At 36.0% G+C, this 24,628-nt stretch overlaps 1 protein-coding gene across 2 annotated transcripts in view; it reads right to left on the minus strand.

The window, feature by feature from the left end:
• GALC (galactosylceramidase) overlaps positions 1-24,628 on the minus strand; it is a 38,418-nt gene that overhangs the window by 10,709 nt on the left and 3,081 nt on the right. Inside the window, exons 3-13 of one of the 2 annotated variants that reach the window (XM_042791162.1) lie at positions 24,357-24,420; positions 22,253-22,366; positions 20,672-20,811; positions 18,403-18,441; positions 10,036-10,166; positions 5,392-5,547; positions 3,869-3,993; positions 2,493-2,620; positions 1,921-2,010; positions 496-585; positions 8-152 (exon numbers count right to left, since the gene is read on the minus strand). In XM_042791162.1, coding sequence (XP_042647096.1) covers positions 8-152; positions 496-585; positions 1,921-2,010; positions 2,493-2,620; positions 3,869-3,993; positions 5,392-5,547; positions 10,036-10,166; positions 18,403-18,441; positions 20,672-20,811; positions 22,253-22,366; positions 24,357-24,420 — 1,222 coding nt within the window. Of the gene's footprint in view, positions 1-7; positions 153-495; positions 586-1,920; positions 2,011-2,492; positions 2,621-3,868; positions 3,994-5,391; positions 5,548-10,035; positions 10,167-13,686; positions 13,815-18,402; positions 18,442-20,671; positions 20,812-22,252; positions 22,367-24,356; positions 24,421-24,628 lie in introns of both variants that reach the window. The other variant, XM_042791163.1, reaches the window with a different exon arrangement.

The raw sequence follows: 24,628 nt of genomic DNA on the forward strand, positions 1-24,628 counted from the left end.
GACTCACGAATATTGAAATCATCTTTGTAATTTGAAGGAAAGGGCTGAGGTGGTGGAGGCTCTGGGTAACCACATTTCTGCCCTGTCTTGAGTGTGGTTAAAGTGTAGACTTCATCCACATTTAGATCTAAAGAAAAACTTCCCTTCCACACCTGGAATTAAAGAAAGCTCAAGCTGTAAAAATAAAACAACTAAATTCCAAAATACTCAAGCTCCTGAATTAAAGAAGATTGCCTAAAGTACCGATTTAATGCAAAAATCCTGTCTTCTTGCCCCAGCCCTTACCATCTCTAAGCTACTTCAAAAAACCCTTTCTCTCAAACTCTTTATTACCTCCAGAGAAGCCTATATAAAGCTAGTAAAACTGTAGCCAGACAGAGCTAATAAAACACACCCTAATCGTGCAGTTTAGGCATGAAAGTCCAGGAGTTCCAGAAAAGGGGAAAGAAACACCTGAAATATCAGAGAGACTGTAATTGATACTGATCAACTTACCTTTACAGGATGGAGTTGCTGAAAAAGGCTAGAGTTTCCAGATTCAAAACCAAGTCTAGAATACCACACTTGAAGGGTTTCCACCAAATACTACAATGAAACACAACATAAAATTTAAAAAAATAAAAGAAAAAAGAAAAAAAGAAAAAAAAAACAAAAATCCCCTTAAATATTCATCCTGAAAAATATCATTCCTTTAAAGGTGTATAATTACTGTTATTTTAGAGCTGTTAATCACATTAGAAGCCACCACTCTATTCAGCTAGCCATTACATATGATTTATCTTTTTACAGATTATACATCAATAAGCCATTGTCCTAACATGTAGTAATGTTGCTTATAAAAACAGAAAGCATTGCAATCACACATGCAATCTTTAGCTTCTTTACTAGCAACAACAGTATTCCTTTGATACAAGCTCTCTGCCTGGGAACAACCAGGCTTAAATATTCTCCTGCTAATTTTGCTTTAATGAGACCTTTAGTTTAGTTGCTAGTTCTTTGATATTCAGTTTTGAGCAAAGTACTTCATCTACAGATCTCCAAACTTCTGTGATACTATGGCATATCAACTACATTACTTACAGATTTTAATTATATCCAACCCCTGCAATTTTTTTTTAGTTACTCAGATGAACAACAAAGAAGCAACCTAGAGTATGGTTTGGATAAACTGTCCAATACTTCCCTGAAAGGGAGCTGTACATTAGAAGTGATGTTCAACTACTTTTCTTAAGCAAACCATTTTATTGCTAAAAGTATTTTCCAAACTATCTCCTCCTAAATGAAAGGAAACTAATGCCACCAAAAATCAAATTCCAAATAAATAAACACTTTCAGCTTCTGAGAAGCAATCATCCAAATCAACTAACAAAGATTCACTCCAATTTACACTGTGAAAGTGTTGTTCACATTTCTGAGGGAAAGTCAGTTTAACAAGATTTAAAAAACAAACCAACCAAAAAACCCTAAAAAAAAAAAAAAAAAGAACTCGGAGATTCTCAGAATATCTCTTCAGAGGATGGAACAACATAACCTACAGTATACCATCAACAGCACTTACTCCCCGGGAAAGTATCTGGTAACAACTAGAAAGGTCACAGCCATGCTGACCAGTCAAACTATGTCAGCATGTCAGAGCACACTTGGAATACCCAACTGTGTTTCTGTTCCAGGGAATTTCTTCTTCAATATACAGATGATTGGCTGGGAGGCAGTAATTCTATGAATTTAGTTATGATATTACATCTCATGGTAAAAGGAGAACAAGAATGCTTAAAACTTTGCCAGGTGTGTAACAGCCTCTAATATTGGAGGTAAAGAATTCCTATTTCTTGCTAACCTGTGATACTGTCTTGCATGTATTTGATTATGGATAGCAATTCATTTTACAAGACTGATGAATTATATTCAAGATCTACTTACAAACGACCCTTTGAGGTAGAAAGTTGCTTTCTGAGGTGTCACACTGAAATGAGGCAGTGGAGGCCTGATGCATTGAGAGTGATTATGAGTCTGAAGAAAAAAATAAATTTAACAGAAGGAACATACATTACTGGAATGCATCACACAGCAATGTTCATGAAAAACATAGAGCATAAATTGAAATTAAAAAAGCAACAAAAAGCAACATAGGATCAATTTGCAATTATTTATTTCACTCTTATCTTAATAGCTGCAATTATACTAGCTTAATAATTTTCTTTTTAATACTGCTTTAAAAAAAAGCACGTGATTTAATTTCCTCCCAGAGCGTGTCATCAAATTAAAGCTAATTTGTGATATAAAGATGACATATACATTGACCTCCAGGAAGATTCAACTAGCTATTCAAATTTCAGAGAGAAAAAAAGAGACCTCTAGCACTCTCATTAACAAAACCTCAAGCATCAAAGAACATATTCACAGATACTGAACTACGTAAATCAAAACAGGTTCTTCATAGCAAAACATTTCCTTTATCTTTTCTAGTTCATCGGAATCACTGACACACGTACCATGGTTTCAATGATGATTGTAAGGTTTCCTAGGCCATCTGTCAGAGCTACAAAACTGCCACCTCCTTCTAAGTGTCCATCCACTTGCAAGTATGACCAGCCCGGCTGAGTAAACTGTGTTGTGTGTGCTGAGACAAAATAGAACAAAAATCAGAAGAAAATAATTAAGTCTTAGAAAAAATAATATCATTTGTAGTCTGAATTAGATTTCTCTCTCATACATGCTTACATAACAAAAACTTGATTTTGGAAAGTAATGGAACTTCCAAAACAAATTCTACCTATGCAAGAAGGAAGATTAAAGAATTATGCTAAGGTGCAATTAAAAATATCAGCTCTGTGGCAGACAAAACAATTAAAATGATGGCTATTATTTAGAAAGGAAAAAAATTATTACACCGCTATATAAGTCAATCATGGTACATGGAATCTGAATATTAATCACAGTTTAGATTTTCCCAACTCTTTTTTGTTTTGTTTTTTTTTTTTGTTTGTTTGTTTGTTTGTTTTGGTTTGGTTTGTTTTTTTTTTTTTAAATAAACACTTGAGCCAGAGAAAGCATAGACTGGCATCTCCATAACTAAGGAAAAACTAAGTTTTCAGTGAAAGTACCAAAGAAGAATATGACCTAGATCATGAATATCCTTAGCAACATGGAAACATAAACAACTGCTCAGTTGCTCTGAACTGTTCATATTACAGTACGGCCATTTTTTTAATTGCTTTTACATATACAGCTAACTAGCAGAAGAATAAAAACTAGGGCATTTGCCTTGTTCCTCCTTTATGGCACTGCATACAATACTTGTTCTATTGAACTGTGGCAAAGACAGTACAATATTACAGAAGGACTACAGAGAAGCCAGTGAATCCCTGTGCTCATAGGCCCAATGTGAACATACTGCCCTTTCCCCAAGCACGAGGAAACGTTAGCTTACACAAGACAAGAATCCCAAGCAGGACAAAAACTCAGAAGTTCTTTATTCCATTTTCTCAAATTGAGAGGTATCAAATGTCTACTTAAGGATTAAAAAAAGAAGAGGGGAAGGAACTAGGAAAGCACACTAACCTTTACAAGCACTTTAGATCAAAGTATTTTAATAAAAGCAGCTATAAAAGGCAGTAGTTTATTAACTTCTGCTGTATCTAACAGTCAACAATTAAGATTTCCCTTGCTATTAGATCTTTCTGCTTTATATTGAAGGGATTTTTTTTTCCTTTTTCTTTAAAGTATTCACAAAACTTTCCACAAAACTACTTTAATGTGGTACAAAAAAAAAATGATGCACATTAAAGCCATTAAATAAATAAAGGCCTTAGAAAATACAGTTATGCTCTGTGTTAGATCACCAAGCTGCTAACTTCAAACCTTTTACCTGTAATCCAAATAGGAGCTTCTACTCTGTAGTGGCCACTCCATGGCTCTTGTGCTGTCATTAATCCACATCGACCAAAGGGCAACTCTTCGTAATAACTAGCCACCAAGTTCCATGCAATGGTTCTGGAAGAAAAACAGTTTTGTTTGGATCTGGATACTATTAGATAAATTTAGTACAAGAATTTATTCCTCTTTTTTTCTCCAGCACACAATGAAAAGAATTTTAAGGAAAAAAATAAATTTAAACAAAAAAAAAAATCTTTCCAGATAAAGGAGAAAAAAAAACACATCAGAGGATAATAAACTAAATCAATTTCTAATTTTTTGAACTTCTTACAAAAGTGGTAATGCATTCTCTGGCTATATCACCATAAAACGTAGCACATTAAAGGAAATGTGTCCTGAGGGTTAAAGACTCCATTTGTTTGGGGTTTTTTACTGTTTTGAAGGGGAAAAAATTAAGTTATCAGTGTTTACAACTTTTTGTTGGGGTGTTGGGTTTTTCTGGTTGGTTGGTTGTTGCTGGTGATAGGGGTTTTTTGGGGAGGGATGGGCTTGGGGGAGCAGTTAATTTACACTAAGAAAAATAATCCTTCCTTTATCCATAGAAACAACAAACAGAAACCAACTCTAACCAGCCATCTTCCAGGAGATATTGCCATTTCAGGAAGTTGTCAGGATACTAACAAGTTTAATTACTTCAGGTCTTTTGATTTGGCCTTCACTGAAAATCTTTTGCTAGGACCTTAAACATAAGACCTGTGTGCCACAGCTTAATAAAGCAGTAACGTGGAAAGCAAAAGCTCGCATGCTGCTCTGCTGTTTCATGTAGATGAGACAAGGAGATACAAGATTCGTTGAAACCAGGTGACTCAAGAAACGTCCTTTTTTTTTTTTCCCCCTCAGATTACTAGTTGTTGCACTGGGAACACTGAAGTATATTTTCTATTCTCTTCTAAAATTGCAAGTTATGTAATTTCCCAATAAATAGAACAGCTTTCTTCCGGATATCAGTTTGGAAAGAAAATGTGCAGGAAACAGTAAACATATCAAAAGACTATGGCAAGTTTTAGGAAGGACTCCGAGAAAGAAGTTGCATGGAAAAAACTAGATCATGACATCCACACCTACTACCTTTAACTGAAGACATACAGCCTCATAAAGACCCTAAGAAAAATAGATAAGTTAGCTTTATTGTTATTTTCCTCCGATGTTTTTCACGTTGTTAGCTCTTCTTAAGAACATTCTCTTTTTAACAAATATCTTCAGTCTCAAAGGCATCTGAACTCTGCATAAACTGTCAGATACTGTGGAACAGTAACTCAAGAATACATTAAAGCTTGTGGGACTTCTACACCAGAAAGAGGTAAGGACAGTACACTTCATACCTCACTATCTTTTCAGACTGACAGTGGAGAGTTTACCTCCCATCTTGCCACAGCAGACAGATGTGTTAGATAGTACTTTAAACAATTCTTACACATGAAGTTGTGAAAGTGAGCAATGGTACACAACACTTACGATGTCATGTTTCCGTTTACGTAGTTTTGGTTCAAGATTCGAGCCCAGCAGCCTGCACCTACTTCATCATTGAAAGTACTGTAATCTTCGGAAGACCACAGTTTCTTCTTAGTTAATAAGGCATTTGGCACTGTTTTTGTTCCAGGATAGTGAGCCCTACAGAAAATTTTAAAAAGAAAAAGCACTTATCACAAATAGAAAAATCAAAGCCTGGAAGTACAAACAGCAGCAGCGATTTCCCTCCTCCAAATTGAAAATGAAAACAAACTTTCTTTGGAATAATATTAATGGAATAGAAGAAAATGGAACTAGAGTGTGCTACAATATTCTGTAGGTTATTGTATTTGTATCAGTAGAAGACTGTTTCTTCTGATACATGCCAACATATAAGTAAGCTTAGCTTTAAAAATATCGTGCAATTTCTGCAGCTTGCTAAAGCAAAGCTTTAACCTGAAATTGAGCTTGAAGATTTTTTTTAACTCTAGTGTGCTAAATTGAGAAAATACACACTGCTTTGCAGTATCTTAAACAAAACTGTAAATAATTATAAAATCAGCAGTAACATACAGTACTAGGCATTATTCAAATAACTTAACCGCATGAATGTCTTAAGTCCTAAAAATGAACCTGCCTAATATTGCACACCATTGTAATAAACTCAGGTTTCAAAAAGGCATGCTAGTTGGACTACAGAAGTTAGAAGTGTAAAGTGAAAATAGGTGAAACATATAATGAAAGTTAATTTTCTTTCCAAGATCTTCCTTAGTATGAGGAGAGATGCTTTCTCCCAAATGAAGATCACCGATTATACTCAATCAGAACATTGATTCACTATGCCAAATTAGTCTGACTGAAACAAAACCTTTCAAAATCACTTGTAGAACACAGGTCATGATTTTTGCCTCCCTCAGCACACTCATTGAACACATATATACACTAAAATGAAACTATCATCACTCAAAAGGAAGGCATAAGTATTTCCTTTACTATTAGCCTGAAACTTGACAAATTAATAAATTTGTGACAGGGACACAAGAAATACCAGGTTTTCTAGGCTGACTGTTGTTTTTTGGTTTCTGCATTATTTTTCCTCTACTGGACAATGGGCCACTTCCCAGTGTTGTACTCCTTCATACTTAACTTCAGTAATAACAATGTAAACAGATAGTAGAGATTTTAGCCACATCTTTCTGTGCTGTACAGATTACCGTATATTTCCCCTTTGGATTGGAAACACAACTATTACCTGAATACCAAGCAAAGTTTTTTGTAACGGCATAAAGCCTGTAGCTTGAAAAGAGAAGGCAAAGAAATAATAATTTGTCTTTCTACACTCCATATTCTGAAGGGCTGTTTCTTAAATATTAAGAGTCAACATCCCTGTCAAATATAAGCTGTACTTTATAAAAAGAAAGAGAAAAAAAATGGGGGTGGGGGGTGTGCTACAGAGAACTTGACATATGATTAAACAGGAACAACATCTAGAGAGCTCTGATTTCCTGTACTGAGACAGAAGATTGCCTTAGCATAAAAGGGAAGAGAAATAATTCAATGCAAGGTCACTAAAGCAATTGGAAAAAAGCAGGGATAATAAACAGGATTAAAGTTACAGGGAGAACAAAGAAGTTCTAGAGACAGACTCCTTTGGCGTGTCTTTATTGCAACTTTGCTCCACTTAAAGCTTACACACTTAAAAATATTTACTTTGCCCCACTGGTACGCGGTCAAATAAAACAGTTTCACTACTAGTTGAGAAATGAATAATTTTTCTCTGCTCTTAGATGCAATTTCTGTTACTGAACACAATTTACAGTGTATTTGCTTTTCACACTGCAGTTAACCAAGGGGCTTTAGTTTACTTTCATTAATATTAAATTACTCCTTAAAAATTAAGACATGACTAAGCTGACGGAGTGGTAACAAAGTATTTTAAAATATTAACTATTATGACATTAAGTGTGTTTCACATAGCGGATGAAGGAGCAATGTAACTCCAATGGGGAAAAAAAAACACGGTTGCCTGTGTAGGGCAGCTAAACTAGACCAGGCATATTAAGAAAGTAGCATTAAGAAAACCTCTTCTATTTATGGATTTCAAATGCTGCTTTACACAATTCCCCACAGTGACTTCTTTTGACTAACTTTTTTTTGTTCATTTGTTTTCTAACACTTTGTGCTATTTTTTATTTTGCATATAGCAATGGCCCAAAGGGGAGGAAAGGGGAAAAAAAAAAAAAAAAAAAAATCAGAATAGACATAGCAGGTTTTTCCACCATTTTTCTCTCATGCATCAGTACAAGGATGTAGAAATAAAACAAATCTTAAAAAAGATCAGCCTATATAATACCATGACTACAATGAAGCTTTGCACAAAAGCACTACCTATGAAAACCTCAAACTCTAGTTCTCGGAAACATGTCTAGAAAACAGAAATCATCAGCTGACAAACTACTTCTCATTCTGTATCAGCACACAGGTCTGGGAGGCACTTGGAACAGTCTGAATTCCCACTACTACAGGCACCACATCATGATTTCATCATGCAGTAGTGTCACAATATCATCTAATTTTTCTTAGGTTGTTAACTCGGGTATAAACAGGTCTAACAAATTTCTTTAAAAGGAGAAAGTATTGGTTTTCTGTGACACGCATATTCAGCCAAGTGTGTGTTTAGAACAGATCTGGTTAAGAACACTGATGTTTCTAACCAGAAAGACTGAGTTGTCACCTAACAGCATACTAAATTTATATCAGGTGAAAATGAAAGTTATTACCACTAAACTCACTGATGCTTTCTAAACACTTCCTATTTTCTTTCAGTTAACAGCAGGAAGACGCAGGGCAGGGGGGTAATTTTCAACATGTAGAGTCACAATAACTTGGTCTCTAACTGTATAGTATTCAAAAATCTAACTGGTTTAACTGTGTTACAAAGCAGCAGCACATATAAAGTACTACAATGAGTAACCATGGAATTTGCAAGCCTATCCTTGAAAAGCATTGCTTTCAAGAGCTACAATGTAATTTAAATGTGTTCAAAGTAGGAGTAATACTTTTTTATAATTCATTATATTTCATTTCACTGGTAAAATTGATGTAACCATAATAGCTCTGAAAAGCTGCTTGGAAATACCACATTATAAAGAGCTTTGTTGACCTAGGTCATTCCTATATGGGTGAACATCTATTAATAGTTCTACATTGTGCCTTCAGGGCTCCCTCTAATTTCTAGTTATTAAATATCTTGCAGATGAAGCCTGCATGCAAATAGTGCAAAATAAATCAAAAGCAACAGCTTCAACTAATCTCCCATCCAGCTTGTCTGATGTGAGACCTTACAGATCACAAATCATGTTATTAAATCCAAAACTGATTTTATGTACATTCATGTAAAATCCTGGTTATCTGAAATATTTTTTATAGTTTCAGATAAAGAGCCAACATTTTTTTTTTAGAGATATCATGATGAAACGTGCACCATAATGTCCAGTAGCCAACCAATTATCCATTACACAAGAGAGTATTTCATCTCCCTCTTAAGTTTGACTCAGAGTAGTGACATAAAACTTACACTTGCAAAGAGTTACATGACTACAGCTTACTGAGTGTAAAAAGTTGAGCTTCAGGAACTGACTCTGGGTGCATACTTGAAGCTGACAAAAAAAAAAAAAAAGGAAGCATGCTTACTACATTGGGATCATTGTAACTAGAGTGGATTTGCATCGGGTCAGACTTCACAATTGCTTTCACTTGTTGATCCACTTGTTGATTCAAGATTCCATTTGCAAAAAAACTGTAACTTTTATTTGTTCAGAATGGGGGGAGGGATTAATTGGGAGGCAGAGGACACTGACTGCCTATCTATATTTGAAGGGAAAGCCTTCATTTCTACACCTCCTACGGATTAGATATATAAAGATGAATGAAAAAGAAGTTGAAGCAAGGAACAGCCACATTTGAAGCCTGTGATTAGGTCAGGCAAGTTTATGGAACCTAGTAATTAACATTTAGAGTTACTGTAAAAAGAAGTTAATGAGCAAGTCTTATACTCATTTCCATTCAGCAGACAAGTCAGTAATCAAATCTCAGATTTAGTCTATTACTTTTGCAAAATATTAGCATCATATGATGAAATGCAGAACCAGAAAAACAAGTCAGATGGTTGAATGCTTTCCAAACACAACCTTCCCATCAAAAAAAAAGGGGAACTAAGAATCAAGACATTATTGTAACTAACAATGGATCACACCCATTTCTGTAAGACCAGTGGAAGTCTAATACAAGGCTGTATGCAAAACTGTAAAGCTAAAGCACTTTTTGCATACCAAATACGGGAACAAAAACAACCCTCAGGATAAACTGGGTTGTCCAAAAAAAATCTTCAATTCATCAAAAGTGCAACCACAACCAGTAGGAATACTCCACATGATAGGACGCTCATGATTCAATTAAAGGGTTGAGGCTGTCACCAGGACAACAGCCCATGCGATTTGATGTAGGTTAGTAATAAAGATTATTGTATCAACCCTTTCATTGAAGGTAAAAGTATAGCGGTAAAGCTTTGTCTGTGCTAGTTATAAATAAGAAGGATGAAGACAAACTGAACAAACCACCAAGACAAAAAAAAGAGAGAGAACCCCCTACCCAATCACATCGACCACTTCGTGGAGCTCAGAGTCAAGCAGCAAGACAGAGGAAATGGGCTCCCACAGTCTATCGCTGGCTATGATCCTCACCTGCTGCAGACTGTGCTTATCCAATGTGTACCTCAACAGCTTTGGAAAAAAAAAAAAAAAAAAAAAAGAGAGAGCAAAGAACAGAGAGAAGGGACAAATAAAAAAAATGTTTCTCAAATTGTCAAGAATTTATATTGGGAAAGGCAGCATCTTTGGCACTATTTGAACATATTTCAAAACCAAATCATGTTCCAATCCTTGCTTTTACAACTTGAACAACTGTTTTATACCAAACAAAATGCAATAGATTGTCAGGCGCAAAATGCCTTCAGAGAAGGACACCTTTTTCCTCTACCATGACAAACCCTGAAGTACATGACAAAAGGAAAATTTAAAAACATTTTGTTCTTATTTTCTTACACACGAAACTGCAGATAAAGTTAAAGACAAAGCATACCACATTTCATGCAAGATAATCTATTTATAGATCAGCCACTTAGATGTTACAAAGCTGAGGGTTAGGCTACAAGGACCACATACAGGGCAAGGACAACTGAATTATAAACCTGGTGAAAGCACAGTAAACATTTAATTAAAATAAAGAGTTGATACCCCCTATTCTCCCTGCTAATCAACTATTTCAGTTTAAAAGTGACATGACACAAGTGAATCAGCTCTTCCTAGACACAACCAACACAAGAAATGAGAAAAAACCCTAACACATACACACCTTACTACTCAACTGCATTTTATGTAGTTTTAAAATTGTAACCACTGTACATTTCCCTAAAGACGTTTTAAGGCCTTGAAAGTCAATAATACAAATCTAAAACATCATGTAAGACCAACTCTATCAATGTAGTTTCTTGAGGTCCAGAGGTCCCCTAAACAGCATTTACTGTACTTGTAAATTCAGATAATATCAAATGCCTATCTTCAAATCAATCTGTATTTCTACCATATATAATCTTCTCTAACAGGGAACACCACCTGCAGGGAACAGTGCTGCAAGACTTTTTTTCCACAGATCGGAATCTGAACTAGCTTATGTGCAGTCTGACAGTAGCCTAAAACATCAAGACTTCCTACCCCGAAGTCTTAAGAACTTTGTCTGAACACAATGTCAGTATTACTCCTGCATTGTATTTTTCTGTTGCATCTTGCATTAGATTAAGGCAGTATTTGGTTTGCATACTTACCATACATTCATAGGCTAAAGTATTCAGCAGTTGGGGGACGTTCATGATGACTAGAGAAAAACAGTTTTAATGCCCATCTTCAAGGACGATCTGAGAAACTACAGGACCATCAATCTAGCCTCAGTCCCCAGGAAGGTTACAGAGCAAGTCTTCCTGGAATCCCTTTTCAAGCACAAGGACAGGAGGATTATTTGGAACAGCACTATGGATTTACCAAGGGCCAGTCATGCCTGACAAACACAATTGCTTTCTACAACAAGAAGACTGTCTGTGCAGGCAAGGTTAAATCAGTGGAAGCCATACACCTTGACTTTAGCAAACTCTCCCACCAAGGTGAGTAGAAAAGTCCAACCAGGGTAAAGATTGCTAGCAACGTCCCCACAGGCTGACAGAGCCAACACTGTTTGATGTCCTTAACAAAACTCAGGAAGTTCACGGTTTGCTTTGCTTGCACACACAGATTTTGCTTTCCTCAAGCTGTCTTTAACTCAACCCCACGTTTTCTCACTTTCAGCCTTCTGATGCTGCCCCCATCCATTGCGGGGGAGTGAACAAGTAGCTGTGTGGGGCTGAGCTGCCTACCTGGGCTAAACCGCAACTACAGTTATATGCTGTAAAGGAGGGCTGTTATTTAGAGGGAACTAGCAGACTGGAAAAAACAGGCTGACAGGAACCTCATCAAGTTCAACAGATGCAAGCCCAAAGTCCTACACAGTACAGGCTGTGGAGTGATTCAAAAATTCTGTTAAGAACTTAAAAGGACAAAAAAAAAAAAAAAATAGGAGCATGAATATGCCCAAAGGCAACATTTAGCATACTTTTAGCAACTTTCTGAACCTGGGCATTTGAAGGACAGAGACCTAAATACTATTATCTTTTTCTAGGTCAGCAACAACTCTGGTAGATGGTATCTTAAAGTCAACACTGTCTGAGAAACATGCTGTTCTCATTTCGTACTAATCATAACTCTTGATAGATAATAACACTACTGCACAGGAAATATTCTCCTAACTCTTCAGTTTTTGTGATCAGCAGGGGTAGGAGATCTGGGAAAAAAAAAATCCATATTACATTCAAGAAAAACCTCTGACAATCATCTTAAAGAAGAACTAAAACATGTCTGTGGTCCTAAAGGCTACAAACAGAAACAGGTACTCCTAGTCGTGACTCTGTCAGGCTCTTAAAGAAGTAAGAACCCATTCATTCAGCAAGTTTCATTGGCATGTAAATCAGAACTAAAACACTTCCTAATTCGCTATAACTTGCTGAGGTGCAACTCTTGCCTAACCTAAGGAAGTTACCGGTTTTTAAACCAAATGAGTTACTCAGTGCTGGCATTATAACTGGTATTTCTCAGGCAGCCACTTCCAGGTGACCAGTGTTTACAAGCTCAACATATATGAAAGCAGTTTCTTCATAAAATCTCTGCTTACCTGGCTTGTATAACCTCTGAACCATGCATTAGTTTAAACAATTATAAGCATATCACACCCCCTTACATACAAATGAGGATAAATGGTAGACTAGTGACCACAAGCATGTTCTTATCACAGTAAGATTAACAACAGAGGTAAGAAAGTTAATAAACATAACACAAATGAACAATTTACATACATATAGGCCATTTCTACCCGGAACATGCTGTAATTTTTAAAAACCTATCTACAGTTTTGAAAAATCAGAGATTATCAAGAAAGCAAGAGCAGAAGAATAAGTATGACAGAAGCAAGGTAATAAAGCGTATTATGGAGCAAGAGTGCAGGCAAACATCAAGTTCCCATTTTCTAGAACTACAACAGTGGGCATTCCTAGCTGCTAAAATTGCAATAAGTTGTATTAGTTTAAAAACATACTTTGAATGCTTGCTTTTACTTCTACTTTACTGTCTGTGTGTGCACTTCTAATACTATCTGTTATTAGATAAGCAACAAATTCCTAGCTTTAGGACATGACCAGAAAAATCTCAAGCAAAGGACACGTAACAGAGAATGCTGCAAGCATATGAAGTCCCAGGGTGATAAGTTCCTGTGTGAAAGTTCAAGTTCACCTGAAATTAAAACTGACTGCAGAACAAGAATTCAATCCTAAGGTTTTAGGTTTTTCTGACTTTAAGATGCACGTGCAGACTAGCTACAAGTCTCCTGTTATTTGCTAGTGCTAAGATAAGATGCCGAAAACATAGCTCCTAACTGAACACTTCAAATAAATGATGGAAGAGCAGTAAGGTTACGTTACACATGTACTAAACTGAAAGAAGAGAGGAAGACAAGAAAGAGTAATCAGTCACCACTGTACATGATGATGAAAAAACTGGGAATAACCAGGAAGTATGAAATAAGAATATATGACTTCTCAAAGTGGAGATGAAGACTTACTTACAGAAATAAAGCAATAAGCAATGTCCCTTCTCCCACACTTACCCAACTACCTCAACAGCATCGTTAAGATAGGGATCAACTATCATCTCCTTTGAAACGTTCCAATCTCCATCCGCAGCGATGATGCCAATGTTCCTTAGACCCAGTCTGTCCAAAGATTGTCGAAGTACCTTAGCAACAGATAACACCACTTAAAGTACAGCCTTCATCAATCAGGCAACATGAAAATTTAAGACTGAAAACAATTTAAGAACTGTAGAAGTCAGTGGAAGCGTTTGTCTTCAGACCAAGATGAATAAAGTTCTCACTTCTCAAAGGAGAGCCACATTGACAACTAAGGCAAAGTTAATGATAAGTATTTTTAACACTGAAGGGTTATCTATGTCATTCGGATAGCTATTACACAAAAATGGGCTTCTCATCACTTGGATTACTTTTGACATCACATGTGCATACATGTACTCCACTTGGACACTCTCAACATACTGATCCCAGCCATTGCATGCACTTAATTCATTGCATGTGAGTAATGGATTTATCATAAAGTCAGTCACATTAAGTTAACTTAAAAATTATGACTGGCTGGAATGAGGAAGTATACATACCTCCACAAGTGATCAGAAGTTAACCTGATCCCCAAAAAAGTATATTGAGAAAACAGTGTTTGAAGGATTAAACTAGAAAAGACCTTGTAACCATGCAGTCTTCTACAAGAACAGAAATCTTTGCCAAATATCTGTCCTTTTCAAGTGAAGAGCGCCTAAGTATTATTTTCATAGGCTATTTTACTGAGAAAAAAAAAAAAATCTTTGTTATAAATGTCTGATATTTAAATTTATCCACTACTTGGCTCTCATATGTCTCATTAATTTTCAGGACAGTAATGCGTAAAACTGGAATTGCGTATCAAAAACAAAACTGGGGACAGTCAACTTATAACTCAAACATGCCAGCAGAAGATAATTCCTATTCCATCTTTCCAGCTTCTCCTTACTATTTCACTGTTAAAGATGATAAACCTCTCACATCTGCCTGTAGAAGTTCTTAGACAAAATATACCCAGCTCTAACAGTTAAGACTGAACCAGTCTTATTATACAGGGCTGGTATTATACAAGCATGTTACATCTGAAGACTCAATAAGAAAAAAAAACCTTTAAAATGTATTTTCAGCAGCCTCCTCATACAGTTGTATCTGAAAAAAATATCAGTCCACAGTCTAAAATCCTTTTTTTCCAATCTTGGATATAAAGGAATGATGTACCATGTGCTGTATGTATGCATGGATGCACACGAAAGATTTTTCCAACAATTTGAAGATCAGTAGGTGTGAATCCTTAACTAGTTTCTTGGAATAGCCCTCCAGCAACGTGAAGGAGAGTAGGGAGCATTTCTATTTTGATGTGTAACCAAATAAGGACACAAAGCAAAGTCTGAGTGTTGGTGACAATGAAAGACTAGACCTAAAGGACATAAAACTTCCTAAGAAGAAGAAAAGTAGCAATGAAGTTCTGTTCAGCTGCTTGAAGCCTTTGAAGCATAAAGTTTACCAGAAAAATTTCACAATGGTAGAAATACTTACTTTAAAGCTTTCTAGCTAGCTAGATGTTCGGAAAAACTGTCTAACCCTAGAGATAGTTCAGAAGAAAATTACTAGAAAAGTTGCAGAACTTCCATGTTGAAAGACAAGAACCAAGGACACAAAACTGTAGAACTCAAAATGTACTCCACAATAACATATGCAGGATGGTTCCCCCATATCCATATTCATGTTTACATACAGACAGTCCTTAAATTTTAGGGTTAGTTTAAGATGACAGTATTTGAAAATATAATTGGAAGAATAGGTTCTTCTTCAGTAAGAATTTACAAGCAATAGAACCATCATTTTTCCTTATTAGTAAGAAATATAACTAGTACCTTAGTGGATGAGGTAACTAGAACAACTTCTTACAAGTAAAAATTTAACAAGAAAACTAAAACCTTATCTATGTCATGTAGTTGTCAGACATTACAGAAAATGTCTGGTGTGCAACAGCACGCTTCAGTAAATAGATCTTTTTCGAAATGGCAGACTGCAAATAGATCTGTTGTGCTGATTAGAGAATAGATACCACATGACACTGCAGAGTGAAAGAGAATGAAGATTAAAACAGGTGTTAGGTAAAAAGCCTTATATCAATTAATGTACAGTGGAGGAAAATCTGACACTTTTCAGCAAATTGGGTGATTTTAAGATCAAACTTTAAACTAAACATCTAGCTCTAGAAGCCAAAAGCTTAGTCCCAATTCAACGGCATTTAAAAAGCTAACAAGTAGAATGTTGCACCTACACTTGAGTTTGCTCTCCGCATTCATTCTCCCCACATTAGGAAGCCAAAACAAACAGATGAGAAAGCCTCCAGATGACATGACAAAGAACTGAGCAAAACAGAACATTTCTATTTCTTACAAGACCTACAGAAAGCCAGAAAACCAGTTACAAAAAAAAAAAAAAAAAGAGCAAATTAGTGATATCAGGGAAAAAAATAGTATTTTATTTATAGTAAGATCTGCCTACTCTCTCCAGTGATTCTTTTTTACAAAGGGTTCAGTCTCATAGGCATCTCAAGCAACATCTAGTCAGTGAAGAAATAAAACTTGCAGCTCAAAAAAAATTTCTCAGTATTTATCTTCCATCTTACTTGCATTATTTTATTCCAGTCTGCAAACAAATATTTTCAGTTCTGTTTGGTTTTGCTTCTATAACTTACATACGAGACAACTAGAGATTTCTACTTGAAGTCCACATACACGTTTCCCCCTCCTCACCTACCAGAATAATCTACCATCTACCTACAATTCGAATATCCTTTAGGAGACTATTAGTACCCTTAGTGATTTCTCCATTAGCCTATTCCCAATTAGTGAACCACTTTCTGTAAAAGAAAATCCTACTCTGTTAAGTGGTAGTGGTGTTAGTGTTTTAATTAAATTGATGTTCTTTTTCTTACCTTAAGGAATCTGTCTTTTGCCCATGACCATAATGGGTGACTCATCTCTCTCTCCTTATCTTGATTCCTGAGCCTTTTGCTTTATTTTCTCATTCCCATCCCAGAGGGGGAAGGGGTGAGTGAGCAGCTGCGTAGTGCTCAGTTGCCCTCTGGGTTCAAACCAGGACAACTAGCAAAATCTGAAGTATCTACACATCCACCAGAGTTTTGTTACTTAACATGCCCAAAGAAACAAGACACCTTGACACAGATACCAAAATATCCTGCTGTGTCACGCTTCAGTGTATTTGTGTTTTCTCTGGAAGGGATTTTGTAAGTCGCTGAAACGCCAGTGCCAAACCTCTGTGCCCAAAAAGAACTAACGGCCTAGCAGCCTACAAAAGTGAGAATCTAGAAAATACCTTTAATAAAATTTAGGAGTGAAGTATACATTACAGAATTTGGTCTAAGACATTACAAGACTCAGAAAACTAAGTTACTGTGATACTAGGGGACCTGGTAGATCAGTTTAAAATACATGGTTGATTAACATATTTGTTAACAAGAAATCCATAAAGGTAGATATAATGTACTCCTCTTTCTTTGTACAAGGTATATGACCAGCACAAAGCTTCCTACCTGTGCTTCCTGCCCTCCCTCAGTCAAAGCACGGCACAAATCATAGGAAACAGCTGTAAAGGTATTCACTTAATTCTACATTCTAGGAAATATAATTTTTAAAAGAAATGTTTTACAGGAGAACATTCTCAGTTTTCAGGAGTAGACAGAATTTTATATATGCCAGCCTCATGAAAGATATTTAAGGATACCTTTTTGCTTTTACTGCAATGTCAAGTTTAACTGTTGTATGCCATCTCCTGTATCATTCTACTAAAACTAATCACTGAACAAAATAACTACAGAAGTTGCCAAGAACAATTGATGTGACAAACCTCATGCACTGTACACAAGCTGTAAGAACTGAAACTGTTCTGACAGCTATTAATCAATTAATTTTAAGCAAGTGGGATCTAATCCCTCCTGAGTTTTGGAAAAAAAAAAAAAGTTTTTCTATACACTCAATTTAACTCTTATTTGCTTTGAAGGGGTTATGTTATTGCTTCTTTGTCTCAAAGCAGCAACAGAAATCAACAAAGCAGAAGCTTGTAGTTAATATTCCACTTCAACATAACAAACAGAAGTGAGTTTTCAAAGAAGGGCAGTGGGCAGCAGGGGTAGGCAGCAGAGGGAGATATTAGAGATATCTCAAGGTTGGTTATGTGAAATACTGTGTTTTTCCAACTCTTTTAGAACAGAATGTACTGAATTTTGCACAGCTGAAAACACAGAGCCTTTATTATGTTTACCATAAAATAAAAACCTGGAGTTTTATAGCAATGATTTAAGCATATTATATCCACTGGAACTTTTCTACAGAATTTTAAGTAATTCTAGATCTTGGACTTATAACTATATCCAAGCCAGTATAAAGATGATGAATATGTATGATTTCAGTAGCATCAAGTGGAGCTTCCATTAAAATGTAGAGGTCCTAAATAGTTAGCATACACTGACACACTTAAAGTTCAAAATAACAGTTTCAGACACACATGGAAAGAGATCTAGAGATATGATCCTATTAGCATTCCATGACTGCAAGAAACAGAGTTCAGTGAGTAAAGCAGTTGCAGGATTAAGGTCCCTTTTCTAGGTAAATTCAGAAAAGCTATTTTTTTACACATGATAACAAAACGCTTCACTTTAGAGAAATAAGAAAAAATACATACCTTAATGTATTTGCTATTAAATGCCCTTTCATTCCATATCTATAAAGGAAAAGCAGAAAGTCATTTAGAAAAATCTGGATATGTCAATGCATAATGAAATATTTTATTTATGTATATGCAAGATTATACAATCCATTAATGAACTCCATGGTTTCAGTTTGCTAGAGGAAAGTGCTCTGGTTGGTTTTGTTACCAGCTCTTCAGGGGAAAATTCCATATCAAAGTTCAAAATAGTGCTTCTTTTTCTTTCTCTAAGGTCTACTGACTGCCTTCTTGTGGAAAAGAACTCGAGAGCTGCTCAAGCCCTACAATGGTAGGGGTGTTACACAAGACATTCTTACCAGTGGGGCTACAGTTTGTTAGAAATCATTGAAGAACACATTGTGGCTGCAAGGTGTGGTCCGAATGAATGGGCCCTATTGTCATGCACTGACACAGAAGAGCTAGAGTAAGTTACATATTGAACAACTGCCTACAGTTTTAGGGGGTTATTCAATTAAACTTTAAGTTCCTTCTTATTTACAAGGGACTCTATCCATACTTGAACACAAGAGAGATCCAGCACAGTCGAAGTAAACGGACACAAAATTATCTCATTTCTGTTGCTGTGGATTTTCCATCTTTTATGGAAAAAGCGTTTAAGCTTAACACACAGCTCAAACTTCAAAAGCGGAAATGCTGGTCTTCATATTTCTACCAAATACCCTGGCCAATAAAAAGCATAGTCAGAAACTTTCTTACTTTCTTTTTTTCTAACCACAACATGAACACTGTGACTCACACCAGTAAGGGTGAAAGTATCCCCCTGTAGGTATAGATTACCCAACCACATACAAGCAGTTTCCTGTGGGTAGGATATATCCATTTGATTTTCATATTTCTAGATCTTTCTGTAAGTGCTAATATCTGACTTCAGAAATGAGCCAATCAAAAAGTTACTTACTGAAAGGCTCATTTCATCATAAAGCTATTAACAATATATGACACATGCTATAAACCAAGAGCAGTAAAGGCTAACAATGTAGAATCAGAACAGCATTAAAAGTGATTTGACAGTTTCTGAGCCTTCACAGACCTCACTGTTTTCCTGTATTTCAGATTATACCCACAAAGAAATCAGGCAATATGCAATGTTATCACATTGCCTGCAAAAGCAAAAATTTGCTTTTCTTAGAAATATAGAATTCAGAAGGCCAGTCACTGTGAAGTAACAACACAGAAGCCAGACATTACTCAAATACCTAAAGAGCAGAACTTAACTGCTATACTCCAAGACTATAGGAAGTTGTTCTCCCTGTGCCCACCAAGTGAATTACTGAAGCATCACTGTGTTACCCAAAGTGCAAGACCAACAGAGCTGAAATAAGTCAGCAACATCGAGGGGGATGCATTCCAGAGGAGATACACATCAGATATACCTCCCCATATTACAGCAGAAAGGTAAGACTTCCTCTGAGGGATGGAAACTGCTGAGGTGATTTTCAGCTTTTCTGCAGTTAAACTACTGTCTCCTATCAAAAAAACTTAAGAAATTCAGAATAAGTGTTTCAATAAATATAGGACTGATTTTAGGGGAATCCTAGCCACACATTTTCTTAATTGGAAGAAAAATTGTAAAAGTTGATTCTCAGTCAAATAATGAACTTGAAAAGTGCTTTTTGAGATTGTCTGCCTCTTTCTCTCATCTCCAAATTGTGACATTTTTCTCATGCATTCATTCACTACTTCCATATATTGCACAGTAACACAATACAGTAGTTATAATTTACTGTAACACATGTACCTTTATCTACAATAAATAATGCAGGTAAAAATGGAAGAAGTTGTAGAGGATTGCCCTTCTGCTAAACAGTGATCATATTTTATGCTAAGAAGTCATGTTAGCTGACTTTCACAAACTCTGTCTTAACTAATGCTTTTATATAGCTGATAACTGCTGAAACCCAAGCAAAACAAGCAAGACAGAAAATTACAAGTCCAAGATGTGAACAGATTTCAGAGTTCTCAAATTCTCTGGTAACTTTTTTCTAGAATTGGGAAGGCGGGAGACTAGCCATTTTACACTGGTTCTGCTCTAGTGGCCATTATTGCAGAGGGACTGTAAACTAACATAACTTCAGTCTTTCCCCTTGCAATAGAAAAAGCCAAAACTGCAATTACAAAACAATTTCTCTTCCCATCCTCCTCATCCAGTAATCAACAAATAGACAAGACCAAGATCTTTGGAATTAAGATAGATAAAATATACAGGAGATTTTGTTTTACTGACCCCAATATAATCAATGTCCAAATCATGATACTGTTTAGCTCCCAATATCCAAGAAACAATATAGTAAGCAGTGACATCTGGATAGTCATAGGGCCAGTTTTCGCCCTTCCCTATCCATGCTGGAAATGTCCAAGGTAATCCTAGAAAGAGAGGAAAAACAAATGAGTAAGATAAGAGGTTGGTCTACATTACTCAGTAAGCTTCAACAGCAAGCTCTAATTTGTTCTACCTAAAATAAAGGAACAGACGTGCACTTCAAATTCACATAGTTCCAGTGAAGACAATGAAAAATAACTTCCTTAACTGCAGAGTATGCTCTAATATAAATTGCAAACACACACATTAATAGATGCCTTTTTTTTTTTTTTTTAAGCTGGAAAACCTTCATTGCTAGACAGCAATTAACTGCATACAATCTTTAAATTGTGTGGTATTAGCTCTAATGGATTCCAAAGATTTTAGGATAAAAATTTATAGTTATAGACAAAGGATCAATACTGAAGACCAAAAATTTTTAATCTCCTGAATACGAATTTCAGAAGAATCAACAATCTGATCATCACAGAATAAGAAAGATTAGGATCATAAGAAAGCATTTCTGGGTCTCAGCTGTTTACTGGATCTTGTAGTAGATAAGAACAACAAATTAACCTAACCAAATCCTACTAAGTTTTCAGCTGACTTTGCATAAGACACCATAAGCTAATTCAAAGGTAAACGCTCCTTCCTTTGTTGAGCACTTGATCTGAGGGAAGAGGGAGGTTATTAATAACAATTAGACATAGATGGTAAGCTTACTGCTTGTCACAATGCCTGTCTGTGAACCTGATTAGTAAATCCTATACCAAGTCATGCCTTGTGGCTAGATATGGCAAAGCCTGATCCCTGGAAGAGGGAAGGCTAGATACTTTAATTCATAGATTTCTTACCTTGTTTCATGTGAAATACATTTTGCAAAGTGTTTCAGTTAAAATCTAGTGTTCCACATTCGTACTGTCACAGCACACACACAACCCACAATCAAAACAGGGAGACAGGAAAGTCCTCCTACAACTCAACTATATACATAATTGAAGTAAGACAAGAACCAGTACAGTGGGGAGGGGGTGATAGGTTTGTAATAAGAACATTTAATTGAATTTAGCACATGTAAGATTTACAGATTTATACTTCCTGTAAGTTTACTTTATCCCTCCCAATTTTTTTACTCTATTATTCAGAAACTCAGCTCTCATGATCAATCATTTATGTTCATTGCTGTGATACAGTCTAAGCATTAATGTTACTCAATGCAAGCAAATGATTAATTTCTTATCCTATGCTACTCGCTACATACATTCTTGATATGCTGCTTGTAACAAGTAGCACAATGCAAGAATGTTGTGCTACTGTAACAAACTAAAACACAGTAAGCTTAAGTGAAGCATCAATACAAGCTTACCAAATATTAGAGATTCTGCTTTGTCTACTGCACCATCAAAACATCTGCCCATTAAAATCATTATGCTAATTAATGGTCAGATACATAATTTAGTTAGGGGGAGGAAAAGCATTTAAATCTTAAAGCTTGAAGCAATTTACCAATCAGTTTAATTTTAGGGTTCCTCTTTTTAGCTTCTTTCATCAGCCACCATTCATAGCCCCGGAAGTAGTTCTCATCATTTTCATAGTGCATATGGGAGGGTTCAGTACCATCTGGGAAGGAGAGACACAGGTAGCTCACAATTATCTTCTGGGTCATAAGCTGTTACACATTATAAAGTTTTCTGTATTGCTCACTGCCGTAATATGCAAACACATATCTCCAACATGGTTCACGTGCTCTTTGGTATGTATTTCAAAGCAAAATGAGTAGTGGGAGGGAACATGCAAAACTTGCCAACCTTCATTCTTAGCATATTACTTAGTATAAATTTATTATTTTTTATTTTTAAGGTACTATGCCTGCTTTTAACATCAGAATGTGATTAACTGTTGGGCATTTTATATCCCTAGTTATGATAACACATATAAGTCTATATTAGTGATAATTTTGGTCCCAACAACCACTAGGAAAGTTACAGCATTAAGATCGGGGCGAGAGGGGGGAACCAAATTTGTAGAAGCAGGTTATACCTAAACAAAAAGCAAACATTAAAAAAGTTATAGTTTGTTTCTTCTGTGCAAGACAAGTCAGGGGAGAGAAAATAAAGGAACTGCCAGGAAGTTTTGCAGTGGCAGAAAAGAGATTTTTTTTATTTTTATAGTAAAAGATCTAGTTTGTCATTTCCATGGTGTTTCCTGCCTGCAGGAAGAGTTTTTGGAATTGAAGACTGTGCACTGAATTCCCTCAGGCAAAGGTAAACAAACTAGAAAGGCACAAAAGAATCAGTGTTGCATGGGAAATCATTAAACACAAAAGTCAGTAAGTCAATAACTTGTGCATGCAACTGCAACAATTACTTATGCTAAACTATATGCCTAATTGCCCCAGAGATCTCTTCTGATGAGACTTTTTTTTTTTTAAATGAAGCCTGCCAAAGCAGCACATTTCATTACAGAAAATAGGATTGATTTTTACCTTAGTAACACCTGACTGTTTGGAAGTTCTATTTTCCAGAGACATAGAACAACAATTAAATTCCAAATTTAGACTCCTGATCACACCTGTGTAGTCAGAATAAGAGCTGCAGACTAGCGTGTTAAGATGTATGCATCTTACTGTCTCCTAAAATCTAAAAAGCCATCACACAAGTATGTAACGCTCTCCTTAGCCAGCAACAAGAGTGTTTGAAGAGAAGGTCTGTGTATGCATGAACATGACTCCACTCTCCTCTAACCAGCAATTTATTGACCAAATACCAAGCTCTTAAACACAGTATAATGCTTTTTACCACATTAATTTTTCTTAGGGAAAGCGAAGAATGAAAAACAGTATCTAATTACACAAACACAGACTTTTAAAAAAAATAGTTATAAAATGCCACAAAGACAGATGCTATGCTTTCAATTTATTAACTGAGTCGGCTTTAAGCCTATTCTTGATGTGGCCAACAATTACTTTGGGGGAGATGGGGTGGGGGAGAGGAAGATACAAACTGTAGTCTCATTACTGCTTCTCAGCTTCTGATCACAAGCAGTTACTAAACAGTTTCTCCTATATGTACATACAGTAGGCTAGGCAAATTACATCAAGACATTTTCATTTGCAACTGTGGCCAGGCAAAAAAGAAAAAAAAAAAAAGTAGTGCCTACTGTCAGGCAACACCACTCCAGTGAAATGCAGCAGCTCATTAAACCAAAGAAACACAAATGGTTTCGACCAGCTGTTTTCGCATTTTCATGCTTTTAAGATATAAACTACCTAGTCCTATGCAAGTTTTACAGTTTGTATTGCAAAACCAGTGTTTGAGAAATGCTCTGCAATTCAGAAAGCTACCAGAGCTTCCTTCATCTCTGGGGGAGAAAAAAGAACTCATTTGCTCTAGACTGCAACCTATTAACCATATGACAGTGAGAACTGTCTCCAGAAAAGTAGGGTAAATTTCTCTTCTATAAGTTATCAGATGTCATTTATGTTTGTCTGCATCTTCAGTACAACTACAGAATGTATCTCCATGCTTCAGCTAAAGTGACACATGCAGGACATGTTAGTTATGTCATCACTGTAACAAGAAGTTAAACCATGCTCGTGCAAAATCCATACCTGTTGATTGTCCATCACCTCCGATCTCTACTTTGAAGATATGTAAAGAAGCACCAAAATTTGGCTAAGGAAAAAAAAAAAAAAAAGACAGAAAACCAAACAGAATCCTGCTGTTAACAAGAATGCAATAAATAAGTGTACAATTTTGAGGATGCTATTCAACTTTATTTTTGTCAACACCCATTATAGAAGCAATGAGAGAGAATGCAAAATTCTGCTTCAGAAGGAAATTGAGCAACATAAATACCACACTTATCTTGAGTCAGGTGCAC

This window comes from Tyto alba, unplaced genomic scaffold, assembly GCF_018691265.1.
Source record: "Tyto alba isolate M040663 unplaced genomic scaffold, T.alba_DEE_v4.0 Super-Scaffold_18, whole genome shotgun sequence".
Classification (NCBI taxonomy): domain Eukaryota; kingdom Metazoa; phylum Chordata; class Aves; order Strigiformes; family Tytonidae; genus Tyto; species Tyto alba.